Source organism: Pan paniscus, chromosome 18, assembly GCF_029289425.2.
Source record: "Pan paniscus chromosome 18, NHGRI_mPanPan1-v2.0_pri, whole genome shotgun sequence".
NCBI lineage: Eukaryota > Metazoa > Chordata > Mammalia > Primates > Hominidae > Pan > Pan paniscus.
The window spans coordinates 22,827,123-22,845,488 of NC_073267.2; the positions used below are offsets into that span (position 1 = coordinate 22,827,123).

Genomic DNA, 18,366 nt, shown 5'->3' on the forward strand with positions numbered 1-18,366 from the left:
TTCTCAATGAGTTAACAAGTATTTATTATGTGCTGATATCTTTGTTTTAGATGCTTTAAAGGAGACAGGAATATAATTATTGAGTACAGAAGCATCAGAAACTATTAAAATTGAGGCTAAGTGGCTATCGGGGTAAATAGTGCCAGATTACTATTGGTGGCGTTTAAGATGAAAGCAAGTTCAAAATTTGTCATTTTGGGTGTCAACAGCTAAATGGTCTGGTTTTTACCCCTGTTTTGCCTTTTTTGCAATAAAATTATTTCCAAAAAACATACATTTCCTATCAATCATATCCTATATTCCCATTCATTTTTTTATGTCTGATTTATCTTCATTGACAGAGTTTTGTTTTTCTCTCATCTCCTGTCTCTCCCTTATCTGTTACCATCCTGTCTCTTCCAAATAATTAACTCTCAATTCAACATTTACAGTAAAAGAAGGGCTAAAAAGGGGAAAAAAAAAGAATTCTAATGTGAATAACTAGCCAAAGAATTATGTCTCTTAGTTATTTTAATTATAGTACTTGAAGTTTACCAAAAAAAAGAGAGAAACTAAATATTTAAAGAAAAATGTGGTGTTTACATAAAGTGACATTCTCTACTATGTTCAGACATTCTGATATTGGATTTCTCTATGGCATTTTCTAAAAGAAAGAAATTCTTCTCAAAAAGGAGGGTCTTATTCTGAAAATAAGATTTGCGAGGCCTGCAAGAACCCAAGGAAGTCTTTAGATAATCCTGTTGAAGAACATCTCTAAAGGCTTTATAATGCAGTCATAAGAGAAGAGAATTGGTGAGTCTACAGACAGTCCTTGATAAGTACAGCAAACTTGTGCCTGGTGAGGCACAAAACTTGGGTGTCTGCAAGATAAATGCTCATATGACCACAGATTTGCTAACCAACCTTTGATACCAGTTGGGCTTTACCCTCTTCAACTTGGGCACAATCTTCCAGCCAAAATGCATCTGAGGTAGAGGAGGTAGAGGAGGAAGAGCTTTCAGTGTCTTGCTTCACCATTATCCAGTATGGAGAAGGGGCCCTCACTTCTTTCTTGTCGTCTCTGTGAATCATCACGTCACAATTAATGTCTTTTCCTACACTAATAGTATGGTTCTTCTTCTTATATCCATGCCAGTCTCTGGAGATGGATATTGGTCTCCTTGCAGGGTGATGCACAGTTGACCACGGATATCTATAATATTGAAGTCTTTTATCTAAATCTACATTTTCATTATCATCACTGCTTGTGAAAGATTCATCTTTTGCCAGCTCAATTTTCTTTGGTGTGCTGAAATGAAAAGAATAGTGAATAAAATAGATTCTTCATGTCTAAACATTTATGGTCCCCTAACAAGATGCCTTATAACTTGCTTTGACTCATAAAAGATACAATTTAGCTTTAGCATTACCTTTCTGTGTCATTGAAATGTTTCTCTTTTTAAAATTATCTTGAAATCTTTTTCCATTTCTAAATGGAAATCAAATTCTGCCTTAAATTACTTCGCCATACCTTAAAAAGTTTTGCACAGACTTATACTAGACTACTGACCAGAATATTAGGAGGTGTTAAAGGGTAGGTTAATTTCACTGCAGCTAAAGTGACGGATTCAACCTGGCCATCTCCTGAGAACTCTATTCTTGTGGCTCACGTGGCATTAACACAACATTACTGATTTCCAGAGGAGTCAGGAAGTCAGGAAATAGTGGGCCTTAAGGATCTTCAACATCCTAGTCATTAGTAAGTCTTAGAGTCTTTTTTTTAGAGAGGGTCTTGCTCTGTCACCCTTGCTGGAGTGCAGTGGTACAATCATAGCTCACTGCAACCTTGAATTCCTGGGCTCAAGTGACCCTCTGGCCTCTGCTTCCCAAGTAGTTGAGACTACAGGTGTGTATGCTGTATGCCACCGCACCTGGCTAATTTTTATTTATTTTTATTTATTTATTTATTTTTAAAACAGGATCTCCCTATGTTGCCCATGCCTGTCTCAAACTCCTGGCCTCAAGCAATCCTTACTTTGGCCTCCAAAGTGCTAGGATTACAGGCATGAGCCACTGTGCCCAGCCAGGTTTTTGTTGTTGTTGTTGTTGTTTTTAACTTTCTCCAATTATTGACTTTCTTGATTGTTGAAACTAGGTGGTGCTTGCCTGCTAGCACCTCCAGGTCTCTGAACTTTCCTAATGCCTACAGTACCTGTGCTTGCTTTAACTTTCCAGAATGAATGCTCTGTCACCTGCTTTCCCTCATCCTGGTGCTATTGCCCAGCAGAACCAAAACTAGATCTTTGTGATTACAAATCTCTGGTACATTCTGCCCTGCTAAAAGGAAATAGGTTTCTTCCCTGCCAACCTGTTAAGACTTCTGGTGTTATCACTAATAACCTTGGCAGTCTGCCTGTTGTATTTGCTTCCAATAATTTGAATGGCTTTTCCAAAAGTTTATCTCTTCCAGTAATAAACAGTTGATAATGAGTAATTTTTACTGAGAGCCACTAGTCTTAAATACTGATTTTCTTTGTCTGATTTGCCTTCAGACACACCTAGGTCTTCCTGAACAGCACATGAATTTTTTTTTTAAATCCAAGTATTAATAACTTTTTTTTTTCAGACTGTAGGGGGAATCCTTGGCAACTCTGATGGTTAGGTAACCATAAAGGACAGGTAAATTGTCATTAGGTAATAAAGCCACAACCCTGCAGAGGTCAGGATTGGCTAGAAACAAACTTTCTATACCACTTGGCCTACCCAGAGCGTTACATGGAGAATTTCTCCAGTGTGTATACCCAGTGCCATTTTCTCCTGGAAAAGTTTATACTAGCTTTGTGAAAGCATCTTTTTCCTTCTTCTTTCCCTGCCTCGTTATACATAAGTTACTAAAATGCCTCAGATATGGGTACTTTGCCTAATTAAGACAAGGAATCAGCAGGTGCTTGGTATTGTTTGTGGGTTTTCGCCTCATACTTAAGTTGTACTGTTCTATCTTTTCTTTGCTTTTGAATGGTCAGTCTACCATCCTTAGAATTTAATATTCTGGATCTCAAAACTCCTCCATGTAATGAAAATGCTTAGAACATAGTTGTTATGTAATCACATGAGCCCAGGCTTTTAGAGTCGTGCCCTCCAGTGTAGGAGTCGCTGAGTAGGATTTGATTGTGAGTTGTGATCGTGCTACTACACTCCAGCCTGAGTGACAGAGTGAGACCCTGTCTCAAAAATAAGACTTTTAAAATTAAAAATTAAAAACAAGTGAACCACTGACCACATGAAAGTCCTAGGGCAATTTTAGCAAAACAAGACAGACTCAGTCCCTGCCTTCATGGAGTTCACATTCTCCCAGGGAAACACAGTGAACAACTGATTACACACATTATTTCATTAAAATTGGGATAAATGCGAAGGAGCGAGCTGTGAGAGCATATGTCAGGTGGACCTGTTTCTAGGAAGACCCCTTGGAGAAGTTACACTGGAGCCTTCAAGGGTGACTACTGAAGAGCAAAGTTACAAACATGTTGCACACAGAGAAGAGCAAGTGCAAAGACCCTGAGGCAAAACAAAAGGCAGAGAGCTGGAAGCTAAAGGGGGCTAGAGAAGGATGGGGAAAGCAGTATGAGTTGAAGTTGGAATGGTTTGCAGAGGCCAGCTGAACCCCATAGAGCATCATTGGCCAATGTGAGGATTTTGACATTTATCCAAAGAACAAAAAGTCTTAAGAGATTTTTTGCAGGAACATGCCAGGATCAGATTTGCATTACAAAAAGATCATTCTGGCCAGGCTTGGTGGCTCATGCCTGTAATCCAACACTTTGAGAGGCCGAGGCAGGCAGATCACCTGAGGTCAGGAGTTCGAAACCAGCCTGGCCAACATGGTGAAACTTTGTCTCTATTAAAAATACAAAAATTAGCTGGGTGTGTTGGCATGCGCCTGTAATCCCAGCTACCCTGGAGGCTGAGGCAGGAGAATCACTTGAACCCGAGAGGCAGAGGTTGCAGTGAGCCAAGGTCACGCCACTACACTCCAGCCTGGGTGACAAGAGCAAAAGCTCATCTCCAAGAAAAAAAAAATACAGTTTTGGTGATAATACAGTTTGAAAGTAATTAGCATGTGGATAGTCATAGAAACCACAGGCATCAATGAAACTGGCTAGGAGAAAGGACACCAAGAGGAAATGGCCAGAGGTAACAGGAAAATCAGGGGAGTGTGGTGTCACAGAAGCCTGGGAAGTGCTATTTCAAGAAGAGAGTGGGTGGAAATTGTTAAGCGTCTAATGCTGCTCAGAAGTCAAGCAAGATAAAGACGGAAGAATCTAGTGGGATCAGAAGTGTGAAGGCTATGGGTGGCCCTGGGAAAAGGACTCAGCCAAGGGATGAAAGCAAAGCCTAGATTGAAGTGGGTGGAGGAGTGTCTGGGAAGTGGCGTCTTTCGAGGAAACGGAGGTGTCTAATACAGCTTTTAGCAAGTTGGGAGGGGATGCAAAAGACTCCAGTGGCTAAAGAGGGTAGGGAGAGGAGAGTGGACTGAAGATAGGATTTGCCAAGATGGAAGAAGTTTAAAAAGGCTTAGATGTTATTGGGAAGGACCCAGAGAACAAAAAGTTGAATACGGAAAAGAAAATAGGATTTGCAAGAGGCACTTTTTTTTTTTTTTTTTTTTTTTGAGACAAAGTCTCGCTCTATCTCCAGGCTGGAGTGCAGTGGTGCGATCTCGGCTCACTGCAACCTCCGACTCCCTGATTCGAGCGATTCTCCTGCCTCAGCCTCCCGAATAGCTGGAATTACAGGCACGCGCCACCACATCCAGCTAATTTTTGTAATTTACTAGTAGAGACGGGGTTTCACCATGTTGGCCAGGATGGTCTCGATTTCGTGACCTCATGATCCACCCGCCTCAGCCTCCCAAAGTGCTGGGATTACAGGCATGATTCACCACACCTGGCCCACAAGAAGCATTTTAAGGGCTGAGTCGGGAAAGAGGGGCACCATACAGGTAGGCATGGGGACAAAATTCCCAACCAATGACTTGCTTTTTAACTCCAGGTTGACTTCATCGTGCTTTCTCATATTAGATCCTACAGATCTAATACCAGAAACCCCTCTGACAGTGTCACCAGTCCTCCTGTCATGATCCTTATCATTTGATAATTGTCACATTAAACCATCTATGCCTCACAGGCCCTGGGATTCTGTATTATAACAAAGAGTTCCTAAAATGAACTATTTACCTTGTTACTGGGAATTTGGCCTCAGGGATTAAATCATATATTTCTTGCCATTCTTCAGGAATGTTAATAAAATCTCGGTAAACCTTGATTTGTAGCACTGTTCCAATAGTGATATGTTGCAAAAGCTGTAAAAATTCTCGAAGAGTATATCCTAACACATTGGCATGGCCAACACTAATCAGAACATCACCTGAAGAGGGAAAAAATTATATATCAGTAAAACTAGAGGTTTAAAGGGACTGTATTGATTTCTGGCTTTATTGTGAGGTATTTCATTTTCTGGGTTCATATTGTTGATTCTTTTTGAACCAAAACCAGGCTTCAGCCTTTTTTTTTTTTTTTTGAGATGAAGTCTAACTGTCACCCATGCTGGAGTGCAGTGGCATGATCTCAGCTCACTGCAAGCTCCGCCTCCCAGGTTCAAGTGGTTCTCCTGCCTCAGCCTCCCAAGTTGCTAGGATTATGGGCATGTGCCATCAAGCCTGGCTAATTTTGTTTTTTTTTTTTTTAGTAGAGATGGGGTTTCACCATGTTCGCCAGGCTGGTCTCAAACTCCTGACCTCAGGTGATCTGTCCACCTCGGCTTGCCAAAGTGCTGGGATTACAGGCATGAGCCACCGTACCCGGCCCAGCCTTTATTTAATAAAGATGTTCATGTCCATGATATGAATGTCCTTTGCATACTGAAGAATGTATGCAAGATGTTTCTTAATAGCAGTATATTGGTAGACATTATATGATGTTTTTGAGACGTTTCTGAAGTTCTTGGTGTGACAGAGGCTAAAAAACATTTATAATCGGAACCAGCTGTTAGGATTCTAAACATAGATTAGTTTCAGATAAAATGAATGGCTATTACTAGAAAAGAAAAAACCACTTACACTAAGTGATGAATAAATGACCTACTTTCTATTATACCTGCCTGGCAATTTCCAGTGCCCTCCACAGTTAATAGACCATATTAAACATAAAGCCTTTCATTTTAATTCTCTACCCTTGTGCAGTATTAGTTGAGCAAATAATTCTGTATAAAACATTGGGCAATTAGGCATGCTTTAATTAACTGTAAGATGTGTATGCAGTGAGTATGTTGGTTTAAAGGGATTTGACAGCTAGGTTTCCCTACCTTAGGGCAACGCAGGATAAGGAAAGAAACAAGATGGGCAACCATGCAGCTTCCGAGTCCCTGGCAGGTGGGAAGAGGACTACATCTTGAGCACTAATCCCCGAAATCCCCAAATTGAAGGAAGCTAAAAAGACCAATTTTTCACTTGCTCCAACCTCCCCCATGTCCCCACCTCCAGCAGCTAGGTCATGGACCTGTGAGTGAGATCCAGCTACTTGACACTCCCACCTGGGTCACTGAACCTGGAGGAGGAGATGCAAAAGAGTGACAGGAGCTTCTAGTTGCTAGGGGTAGTTACACACAGCTCTTGGTTCTCTCACCATTTTCCAAGCCTGCTTCTCCAGCCTTTTGGGAGATTCTGTCAGACTCAGTATCCCAAATTCAGTGCATTAACAGAAGTGTTTTCTGTTTTTTGCAATGAGGAACCCTGGCTGCTACAACGGCATTCAGCAAGACTTCAGAAAGGAATACAAAGGATTTGCTTTTTAAGGACCAGCTCACGTTGGGCAAAATCTTAAGTCTTCAGATCTTACTAGTACTGACCTTCTGGAGACCCTCAATCAGCCTCATTCTAAGACAGCTGAAGCCTAACCTCAAAGAAGAAAAGGGTCAAGAAGTGCCTTCTCTGATGCATGCACTGGGCTTCCATCAGGAATTACACTGATCCCAAAAGAAGCCTCCAAGGATGCCAAGGACAAATGTCCATAGCTCTAGATCCTATCAGAAACAAAAGTTCCCAGAATTCCAGAAAACAAATACTTACAAGGGTGGAGAAAAACCTTCTACTTTGGTCTTAAGCAGTAGCTGGGGGTAATACAATCAACCATGTATCTGAAGCTCACTTCAGAATGAAACAAGGCTACCTGCAGCTTGAGCAATATGAAACAGCTGCTCATCCTACTGAGGTTAATTACAATGGCAAAACAAAACAAACAAACAAAAAGCAAAAAAAACCCTCCCCGGATGAGCTTACTTACCTAATGTTAAAAGCAGTGTTTATAGCTGAAAGCTATGGCTTGGCATTCTGCTTAATTATGTTGTAAAAGGGTGACTTTTATCAAGAGGGCAGAAAATAAACAGCTTAATTTCCTGACCGTTCTGGCTGTAAACCAAACATGTCAGCATGTGAATGTGATTACTCTAGCAATAGATATTAACATTGCCCTTCATACAGAAACACCAATTTGGTATTTATGAACACCAACCTCATTACACCTTTTTTTTTCTGTTTTAATGGGCTATAGGATGACATTATATAAACTTTGTCTCGATTACCTACAGTAAATCAACTTTGCAGCAGCCAAGCCACTACTGAAAAATATTTTATCTTTTTCATCTCTCCCAACTAGGCTGGAAGTTCCTTAAGTTCCTCAAGGCTAAGGACCATGTCTGTGTCGTTCACCACTACACCCCCAGTGCCTAGCTGGGTGTCTGCACACACCAGGCCTTTAGGAACTGCTTAGGCAGTAGCCAGTCCATGACTTGTATTTACTGTTGAAGCTACATTAATTTCTTTTTTTTTTTTTTCTCCTGAGACAGGGTCTCACTTTGTCACCCAGGCTGGAGTGCAGGGATACAAATACAGCTCACTGCAGCCTCGACCTCCAGGGCTCAAGCAACCCTCCTGCCTCAGCCCCCGGAGGAGCTGGGACTGCAAGCGCATATGCCCACCATGTTGGGCTAGTTTTTGTATTTTTTATTGAAATGGGGTTTTGTCATGTTGCCCCAGCTGGTCTCGAAGTCCTGAGCTCAATTTGCCCACCTCAGCTTCTCAAAGTGCTGAGATTCCAGGTGTGTGCTACCGCACCCGGCCTACATTAATTTCTTAAGACTTAGAATGTCAGAATCTGTTAAGGCCATACTGGCCAAAAGGAACTAAAAGTTTAGCCAGAATAAACTAACACTAAACTAAATTAGGAAATCAAGGTGAAACCCTATCCTGAAACACCAAAGGAGAGAAATTTCAGCACATAGATAAAAGATAATGGGGCTGGGAGGAAACGGGGTCAAAGAAATAGCATGTTTCTACAATTATCATCTCTCAAGATCTTATCATCATTGTCTAAAACCACTCAGTTACAGATTTTAAAGCCTAGAATGATGCCGAGGAGAACTGGCAGGCTTGTCACGAAGAGATTTGGGGCTCTGGACTTCCTCTGTATTCAAATCTCATTTCTAGTTGTTAGGCAATTGGCTAGGAAGGTATGGGCTTTCTAGGCACACATCGGTTCAAATCCCAGCTCTGAACACAGACTCAGTTGTATAACTAAGATGAACAAGTTATTTCATCTCTCTACGCCTCTATATTTCATTATCTACATTTCAGGAGTGTTGCAAACTTTAAATTAGATAACACGTGGGGCCAGGTGAAGTGGCTCATGCCTGTAATCCCAGCACTTTGGGAGACTGAGGCAGGAGGATTGCTTGAGCCCAGGGGTTCGAGGCTGCAGTGAGCTATGATTGCGCCACTGCACTCCTGCACTCCAGCCTGTGTGACAGTGAGACCATGTCTCTTATTCAAATAAAATTAAAAATTGGAGTTAAAAAAAGATAATAGATGGGGAAATATCTCCCACAATGCCTAGGACAAATATTCATTTATTATTTATTTATTAAGCAAAGACATAACAAATGAGCCACAACTTTAGGTGTGACGGTTAATATTGTCAACTTGATCGGTTCAAAGGATGCAAAGTATTGTTTCTGGGTGTGTCTGTGAAGGTGTTGCCAGAAAAGATTAACATTTGAGTCAATGGACTGGGAGAGGCAGACCCAACCCTCAATCTGGGTAGGCACCATCCAATCAGCTACCAGCAAGGCTAGAAAAAGCAGGTGGAAAAAGGTGGAATGAGCAGACTTGCTGAGTCTTCCAGCCTTCATCTTTCTCCTGTGCTGGATGCTTCCTGCCCTCGAACATCAGACTCAAGTTCTTTGGCTTTTGGACTCTTGGACTTACACCAGTGTTTTGCCAGGGTTTCTCAGGCCTTCAGCCACAGACTGGAGGCTACACTGTCGGCTTCCCAACTTTTGAGGTTTTGGGACTCGGACTGAGCCACTATTGGCTTCCCTGCTCTTCAGCTTGCAGATGGAGGGGCAGAACAATATGGTTGGGTTCTGTGTCCCCATCCAAATGTCATTGCCGATTGTAATCCCCACATTTTGAGGGAGGGATCTGTAATCCCCACCTGTGGAGGGAGGGAGGTGATTGGATCATGGGGGTGGTTTCCCCCATGCTGTCATGATAGTGAGTGAGTTCTCATGAGATCTGATGGTTTTATGAGTGTTTGACAGCTCCTCCTTCACACACTCACACTCCCTCCTGCTGCCTTGTGAAGAAAATGCCTGATTCCTCTTCCACTGTGATTGTAAGTTTCCTGAGGCCACCCCAGCCGTACGGAACTGTGAGTCAATTAAACCTCCTTCATTTATAAATTATCCAGTCTCAGGCAGTATCTTTACAGCAGTGTGAGAATGCACTAATACAGTAGGTGAGTCCTGGATTTAAAAGATGAAATTCAAGACTGTTTCGAACCTCAAAGAGCCCACTAACTATAGCCCTGCCATGAGATTCTCTGTTGCCCACCTAAAAGCATACTCCTGTCCCACTCTAGCACCCTGGAGTATGCACCCAGATCATCACCCAGCATCTGTCACCTGACCTTGAAGAAGCTGAGAAGAAGCAGCTTCCCCATGGGACCTGTCCTGGAGTTCTTTTGTTCTGGTAAGTCCAGAACTCTCCACCGGCCGCCGTTTGTTCTCCACCACCAAGTAGTGATGTGTGGGGAAAATGCTTTGGATTTTAAGGTATAGCAAACTGTTTCATAAAACCATTATGTATCTGCTTTCTTCTTTAATCCATTGCTTGGAACCCTTAGCTGCAAATTAGAATCACCTGAGGAGCTTTTAAAACATAAACTGCCATGTCCCAGTCCAAGAACGATTGAATCAAAAACCTGTAGGGAGATAGGGACCAGGCATCTTGGTTTTAAAAACTTCCCAGATGATTCTAACAGGTAACCAGAGTTGCAAACCAGTGGCTTAATCCACTGGGACCCCCATACAGCCATCATTTTTTATTAAAACACACACATGCAAAAGTCTAGAGAATCTGTAAGAACAGCCTAAGAGATGATTGCCAATATTTCTGTAGCACTTCAGTTTTAAAAGCACTTTCATAAAAATTATTTCATCAGGTTGGGCTCAATGGCTCACACCTGTAATCCCAGTACTTTTGGAGGCCACATGGGAGGATTGCTTGAGGCCAGGAGTTTGAGACCAGCCTGGACAACATAGTGAGACACCACCCACCCACCACCTCCATTGCCCATGTCTACAAAAAAATAAAAAATCAAATAAAAATTAGCTGGGCATGGTGGTGCACGCCTGAGTCCCAGCTACTGAGGAGGCTGAAGCAGGAGGATCACTTGAGCCAAGGAGTTTAAGGCCGCAGTGAGCCATGATCAAGCCACTGCACTCCAGCATGGGTGACAGAGTGATACCCCATCTATCAAACAAACATGCATTATTTCATCAAATCTGCGCAACCTCTGACAAACACAGGAATATCCCAATTCACAGATGAGGTGACTAAGGCCTGAAAGGTTAAGTGGCTTTGCCCAGGGTCACAGAACTAAAAAGTGTCAGACCCTGAGCCTGAATCAGGACAGCTAACACAATATGTTTTTTCTTTCTCACCATGGCGCCAGCCCATTCTGCCTCCCCAACTCCTGGGCACAGTACTAAGCCCAGGCCAGGCACTGAGAAAACACCTCTTGAACTGCATGGAAAATTCATTCACCCAAAGACACGAGGAGCAGGGCAGTATTGGTAAAGCCCTTAGGCTCTGGAGTCTGACAGAGAAGGTTCAAATCCCAGCTCCTCAGAGTGACCATGGGAGAGTTACTAAACATCTGATTCCTTGTCTGCAAGGCGGTTTCATGCAGAATCTAGCTCAGGGATTGTGAGAGTGAAATGAGATCATGCAGCTAAGTGTTAGCAACGCTTAATACTGCCTACGAAAGAAAATATCTTTACGCACCGAGAGCCATAGCTCTGGAGTAACATGGTCCCTGAATCCCCACTTAGGAGAAACAGGTGACCTGGACAAGGAACTCAATCTCACTGACCCTCATTAAGTACATTTAATTTTTTTTTTTTTTTTAGAGGTAGGGTCTCACTCTGTTACCCAGGTTGGCATGCAGTGGCACAATCATAGCTCACTACAGCCTCGGCCTCCTGCACTCAAGTGATCCTCCCACCTCAGCCTCCTGAGTAGCTAGGATTACCAGCACACACCATGCCGGGCTACTTTCGTTTTGTTGTAGAAATGGTGATATGGTTTGGATTTGTGTCCCCGCCCACATCTCATGTTCAACTGTAGTCCCCGGTGTTGGAGGAGGGGCCTGGGGGGAGGTGACTGGATCACAAGGGCAGATTTCCCCCTTCCTGTTCTCGTGATAGCGAGTGAGTTCTCATGAGATCTGGTTGTTTAAACGTGTGTAGCACCTCCCCCTACTCTCTCTTCCTCCCGCTCCAACCATGTAAGACGTACCTCCTTCCTCTTCACCTTCTGCCATGATTGTAAGTTTCCTGAGGCCTCCCCAGCCAAGCTTCCTGTACAGCCTGCAGAACCATGAGCCAATTAAACCTCTTTTCTTATAAATTACCCAGTTTCAGGTATTTCTTTATAGCAGTGCAAGAACGGACTAATATAGACAGCATCTCACTGTGTTGCTCAGGCTGGCCTTGAATTCCTGGCATCAACGGATCCTCCCACCTTGGCTTCCCAAAGTGCTGGAATTACAGGTGTAAGCCACTGTACCCAGCCAGAATTAAATGAATTAATATGCCCAACAGTGATAGTTATATAAGTGATAGCCATTGGCTGGCCCATAGAAAGTTCTCAACTAATGTCATATCCTTTTTTTTTTTTTTTTTTTTTTTTGAGACAGAGTCTCACTCTGTCACCCAGGCTGGAGTACAGTGCTGCCATCCCGGGTTCAAGAGATTCTCCTGCCTGAGCCTCCTGAGTAGCTGGGACTACAGGCGCCCACCACCAGGCCCAGCTAATTTTTGTATTTGTATTTATTTTATTTATTTATTTATTTAATTATTTTTTGAGACGGAGTCTCTTTCACTCAGGCTGGAGTGCAGTGGCGTGATCTCAGCTCACTGCAACCTCCACTTCCTGGGTACAAGCGATTCTCCTGCCTCAGCCTCTCAAGTAGCTGGCATTACAGGCATGTGCCACCACACCTGGCTAATTTTTGTATTTTTAATAGAGACAGGGCTTCACCATGTTGGCCAGGCTGGTCTCGAACTCCCTACCTCAGGATCCACCTACCTCAGCCTCCCAAAGTGCTGGGATTACAGGCATGAGCCACTGCTCCCAGCCAGTTTTTGTATTTTTAGTAGAGACAAAGTTTTACCATGTTGGCCAGGCTGGTCTCAAACTCCTGACCTTAAGTGATCCACCCCGCCTTGGCCTCCCAAAGTGCTGGGATTACAGGCATGAGCCAGCATGCCCGTCATATCCTTATAGTTACACTGAAACCCGGTGACCCGAGTCACCCTGCAGGCAGATGGGCAGGATGGGTGGTTGGGAAGCATGGCGAAAGGGCAGTCACCTGGCTGGAGTTTCCCGTCGTTGGCTGCAGCCCCCTTCCTGATGAGGTGGGTGATCTGGAGGTAGGGTCCATGCTGGATGATGATGAGGCCTAATCCCAGGCTACCCACAGTGAGTTTGGTCTGCTGTGTTTTGCTCAAGTTGTGTACAGATGTTTTGACCTTGTTGCTGACTCCTCTTTCTAACCAAAAGAGGGGAACTTATTTCAGTCCTTCACCAAGACAGAAGCATGGCCATACCTACTGGGGTTCTGAAGCCAGATCCCTGGGACAGTTATTTAATCCCTGTTCCTCAGATTCCTTGTCAGTAAAATGAGGATAAAAATGTTCACCTTGGAGAGCTCTTCTGAAAATTAAATGGGTGCATTAAAGGGCTTTTGCAGAGTCTGGCATATTGTGAGTGCTTAATCAATATTAGTTAGTATTATCTGTTCACTTAACAAATATTTATTGATACAGTGTGCTAGGCCCTGGGTTTACCATGGTGAGCAAAACAGATGTGTTGGGTTTTTTGGTTTTAACAGACAATGTCTCACTCTGTTGCCCAGGCTGGAGTGCAGCGGCATTATCAGGGCTCACTGCAGCCTCGATCTCCTGGGCTCAAGGGCTCCTCCCACCTCAGCCTCCTAAGTAGCTGGGACTACTGGCATGTGCTACTATACACGGCTAATTTTTATTGTTTTTGTAGAGACAGGGTCTCACTCTATTGGCCAGGCTAGTCTTGAACTCCTGGACTCAAGCAATCCTCCTACCTCAGCCTCCCAAAGTGCTGGCATTACAGGTGTTAGCCACCGTGCCTGGCCCACATGTGTTTCTTGTCCTCATGAATTTTACAGCCTAGTGGAGGGGACAGATATCAATCAGTCATGTAAATATATGTTGGATAACAAACTGTAACTCATGCTATGAAAGAAAAGGATGGAGGGCTCTGAGAATGAGTAACAGAGGGCCAAAGTCTCATCTGGGGATGGCGGGTCAAGCTTCCAGCAGGGCTAAAATTTGAATTAAGGCCAAAAGGACCAATAGGAAATATTTAGGCAAAGAAAGGTGGATCAGGAGCAAATTGTGTTAAGGTCTGAGAAAGGAAGGAAGAGTCCCGGTCAGAGGAGGGGGAGGCAGGAGGAGCGAGGACCAACCAGACAGAGACTGCTTCTCAGACTTCCTTAGTGAAAAGGCTCCGAAGTGAGTAAAGCTGGACATGGTTAGATGAAATGAAATGACATGAAAATGACAGGGTCCTGGCACATGTCATGGCAGTGACAGCGGAAATGAGCAGTGGATGGACCCAAAAAGCACGTGGGGGAAAATCCGAAGGCCTTGGAGACAAGGGGTAGTGGGAGGGGTTGAAATATGTTTTCTACAGAACCAAATCTCACAAGAAAAATTTCAGGGACTAAAAGGACATTCAAAACAACAAGTTAATTTCCCAAGAGGAAGTTGCTAGGAAACTCCTTTTCGGTACACAGGAAGCTCCTGGGGAGATCTGTTTTCAGCACACTTTTCCAGCATTTCACACACAACTCCTTTCCATAAGGACAGGTGACACACAAGCTTGCCAAGTCCATGTGACTGTGGTGTTTTCAGGGCCACTGCTGAGGGAGAGGCTCCCCCAGCTCCCTACCTCTGGCTGTGGGGAGCTGGAGGGGTTCATGGCCCTTTCCTCTAAAGCAAATGTCCTTGCCCATCTCCAACCTCACCTTCCCCCAAACCACAGATGCTCTCTGTTTGGGAAAATAAAATAGCATAATATAAACAAGATACCATCTTCAGAGACCTTTCAGGGTTCTGGGAGCAACTGGGGGCAGGATACGCCCTGCCTGAGCCTCTGGTTCCTGAGCAAACAGAGAAGTCACATCTTGGGCAAGGTCCAGTGGTTCCTATCTCAGTTTGTAAATTCAATATGCTTATAAGGTAAGCTACCAGGAGCCCACTTTTAAAAGTCAGCAGGGTTAAGTAAAAGAAGCCAGACTCAAAAGGCTCCTTACAGAAGAAGGACATGTCTCAGGAGTTTGATCCAGACCTCTATAAGCAAATGCAGAAGTTCGGGAAGGCAAGAAACACAAGTACATCTTGAAAAAAAACAAAAAAAAAACTTTGTGCAAGGCACGGTAGCTCACGCCTGTAATCCCAGCACTTTAGGAGGCCGAGGCGGGCAGATCACGAGATCAGGAGTTCGAGACCAGCCTGGCCAACATGGCGAAACCTGTCTCTAAGATACAAAAAATTAGCTGGGCATGGTGGCGCGGGCCTGTAATCCCAGCTACTTGGGAGGCTGAGGCACGAGAATCGCTTGAACCCAGGAGGCAGAGGTTGCAGTGAGCTGAGATGGCGCCATTGAACTCCAGCCTGGGTGACAGGGCGAGACTCTGTCTCAAAAACAAAAAAAAATTATCTGGGCATGTTGGTGCATGCCTGTAATCCCAGCTACAAGCCTGGGTGACAGAGCAAGACTCCATCTCAAAAAAAAAAAAAAAAAAAGAGAAAAAAACCTTGACAAAGTGAAGCTGGATGTGGATTTTCTTGGAGCAAGTAAATACATGCAATCTCCTGTCTCAAATGCTAGCAACATACCAGACCACTCTGCTTCATTTTGGAGAGAAGACTTCTCACACTATGTCAGCCATCCATGAGAGCTTCACAGGTTATCAGCCATATGAAGTCACTACTTTAAAGCACTTACAAAACCCTCTGAAAAAACTAGTTGAGAAAGAAGAAAAGAAGCTCACCCAGCAGGAAAGCACAGATGTAACAGTGCAGGAGCTGAGTCAATTAATTTCATTAGAGGATGGAAACCACGAGAAGGAAAACACTGAAGATGGAAAAGGTATTTTATGTGTTTTAGGCAAAGGCTCTTCACACAGTGCATGCTCAGGATGAACTATTAGACATGAAACCTGAGGAAAGTGCTCGCTAGGGCCCAGTGGCAGGGACCCTGGAACCCGAAGGTACTGACAAAGATGACCCTACTGCTGTTGAAAGTGAGATCTTCAATGCTTCCTCCCTGGAAGAGGGTGGGCCCAGAAAAGAGTGAGCCGCTGTGTTTGGGGACAACCAGGTGGAGGAGGCAGCACTATGGTCCTCGGAGAGCCAGACCCCAAGCACCAGACTAAAATATGAAAGACTTACAGGTTTTGCTACAAGGCTAGTCAGACAGCAATGTCAACCTTCCCAAGGACAAGCAGTCCAAATGACAACAGCCCTGCAGTGAAAAAGCCTAAGGCTGCCTGGCACTTGCCTGCCTAGTTCAGCCTCTTTGCCAACCTCAAGTCTTATCAAATCCTGATGCTGTGCGGAAAAAAGCCATAAAGAACAAGAATTGCTCAGTGCAGGAGTCTGCATCCTTCAGTAAGCCCACCTGGGGGCTAGCAGAAGTATAAAGTGATTAGAGCCTGGGCAACATAGTGACACCTCATCTCTTCTATTTAGGCTGGGCATGGTGGCTCACACCTGTAATCCCAGCACTTTGGGAGGCCGAGGGTGGGCGGATCACTTGGGGTCAGGAGTTCGAGACCAGCCTGGCCAGCATGGTGAAACACCGTTGCTACTGAAAACACAAAAATCAGCCAGGCGTGGTGGTTCACGCCTGTAATCCAAGCTACTCTGGAGGCTGAGGCGCAAGAATCGCTTGAACCCGCCTGGAAGGCGGGGGTTGCAGTAAGCCAAGATCATGCCGCTGCACTCTAGCCTGGGTCACAGAGCAAGACTCTGTCTCAAAAAAAAAAAAAAAAAAAAAAATTAGCTGAGTGTGGTGGTGCATGCCTACAGTCCCAGCTATGGGAGGCTGATGCAGGAGGATTGCTTGAGCCCAAGAATTGGAGGCTGCAGTGAGCCAGGAGCATACCACTGCACTCCAGCCTGAGCGACAGAACAAGACCCTGTCTCTAAAAATAAAATACAGTGACCCGTATGCTATTTTAAGATTTATGTGCCCTTTTAATAAAAATGAAAGGGCCAAAGTCCCTATTTACATTGGTATAATTTTTTAAAGGCTCCTTACTATGTGATTTCATTTTTATGATGTTCTCCGTGGAAAAGGCAAAAAAAAAAAAAACACACTGTAAAAAACAGATGGGGGTGTGAGGAGCTGCAGTGGGGTGGGGTTTGGCTGCAACTGGGCATTGCAAAGTAATTTTAGGGAGTGGTGGAACTGTTCCCTATCTTGATGGAGGGGGTGGTTCAACGTGGGTATAGCTTGTCAAAACGGTAGCTGTACTTTTAAAAGGTGGGATCTTACTGCATGGAAATTATACCTTGATAAAAATAACGATGGCCAAGGCGGGCGGATCACTTGAGGTCAGGAGTTTGAGACCAGCCTGGCCAACATGGTGAAATCCCATCTCTACTAAAAATAAAAAATTAGCTGGGCATGGTGGCAGGCACCTGTAATCCCAGCTACTCGGGAGGCTAAGGCAGAGGAATCACTTGAGCCTGGGAGGCAGAGGTTGCAGTGAGCTGAGATCGCGCCACTGCACTCCAGCCTGGGGGACAAAGCAAGACTCCTTCTCAAATGATGATGATGATGATGATGATGATGATGATGATGATGATGATGATGATAACAACAACGATGGAGAGAGGTTATCTCCCAGGCCAAGAGTGCACCGTTGCCATTTTACAGAGGAGGAACATTGACGAAGGCTTGGTCCCCAGGGCTTCTTCACCCGCTTCCTTCTCCCCAGTTACCTTTTTTGTTTTTGTGGGAGGCCTTCTGCATGGTCCCGGGAGGTCAGGCAGCCCGGGAGGGCCTCCCGGAGCAGAGGCTGGAGTCAGTCCCAATGCCAACAGTTTCGAACCTTGCCCGCGGGCACTGCCCTCGGGATGGCCGCCAGGGGGCGCTGCGCCGCCACTGCCCAGAAATTGGGCGGCAGTGAGGTCGCCGCAAGGCTTCCCGTGGACCCTGCAAAACGTGGCGTGGGCATTGCACACCACTGTACTGTATGGAAACTTCTGCAGAGGTTAGCACCGTGCCTGACCCACGGTGGTTTCTTCATTCCTTCTTTTCTTTTTCTTTTTTTAAGAGACGGGCAGGGGGTGGGGGTCTCACTATGTTGCTCAGGCTCAACACAACTGTTGCACTATGGGCTCAAGCGATCTGCCCGCCTCAGCCTCCCAAAGTGCTGGGATTACAGGCATGAGTCACCACGCTTGGCTTCTTCATTCATTCTTGGTGAACCTAAGAAATAGGGAGGGGGAGAAGGCACAGAGGAGGGTGTTTCAAAGATGTGAGGTGGTCTGCAGAGGAAGATCACAGCCAGAAGATCACAGGAGATCACAGAATACCTAGAAGATCAGAGAATCCCCCGCTGCACTTCTAATAATGGTATATTAAAAAAATTGTTACATCAGTAGCTCCAATGCTTTGGAACTGCACTTTTTTTCATGAATGTTTTGAATAAGAAA

The 18,366-nt window shown here is 44.6% G+C and overlaps 1 protein-coding gene across 3 annotated transcripts; it reads right to left on the reverse strand.

The window, feature by feature from the left end:
* Positions 1–9: 9 nt before the first annotated feature.
* PDZD9 (PDZ domain containing 9) lies at positions 10–18,340 on the reverse strand. Of its 3 annotated transcripts, XM_003807828.5 has the most exons (4): positions 17,650–18,340; positions 12,969–13,148; positions 5,217–5,406; positions 10–1,288 (listed from the first exon to the last, which is right to left on the reverse strand). In XM_003807828.5, the coding sequence occupies exons 1-4, from the start codon at positions 17,678–17,680 to the stop codon at positions 895–897; spliced, it is 795 nt and encodes a 264-aa protein (XP_003807876.2). In that variant the 5' UTR covers positions 17,681–18,340; the 3' UTR covers positions 10–894. The 3 variants fall into 3 exon arrangements, with proteins under 3 accessions (XP_003807876.2, XP_054955962.1, XP_054955963.1); XM_055099987.2 differs by lacking the exon at positions 12,969–13,148 and having other exon boundaries at positions 17,650–18,338; XM_055099988.2 differs by lacking the exons at positions 12,969–13,148; positions 17,650–18,340 and adding an exon at positions 11,894–11,918 and having other exon boundaries at positions 124–1,288.
* Between the last annotated feature and the right edge of the window lie 26 nt (positions 18,341–18,366).

Excerpts from the sequence above, each read along its gene's own strand:
- PDZD9 (XM_003807828.5), bottom strand. The coding sequence starts at position 17,680 with ATGCAGAAGGCCTCCCACAAAAACAAAAAAG. Across the intron at positions 13,149-17,649 it reads CTCCCACAAAAACAAAAAAG|AAAGAGGAGTCAGCAACAAG; the intron begins GTAACTGGGGAG and ends TCTTTTGGTTAG. Across the intron at positions 5,407-12,968 it reads CGACGGGAAACTCCAGCCAG|GTGATGTTCTGATTAGTGTT; the intron begins GTGACTGCCCTT and ends TTCCCTCTTCAG.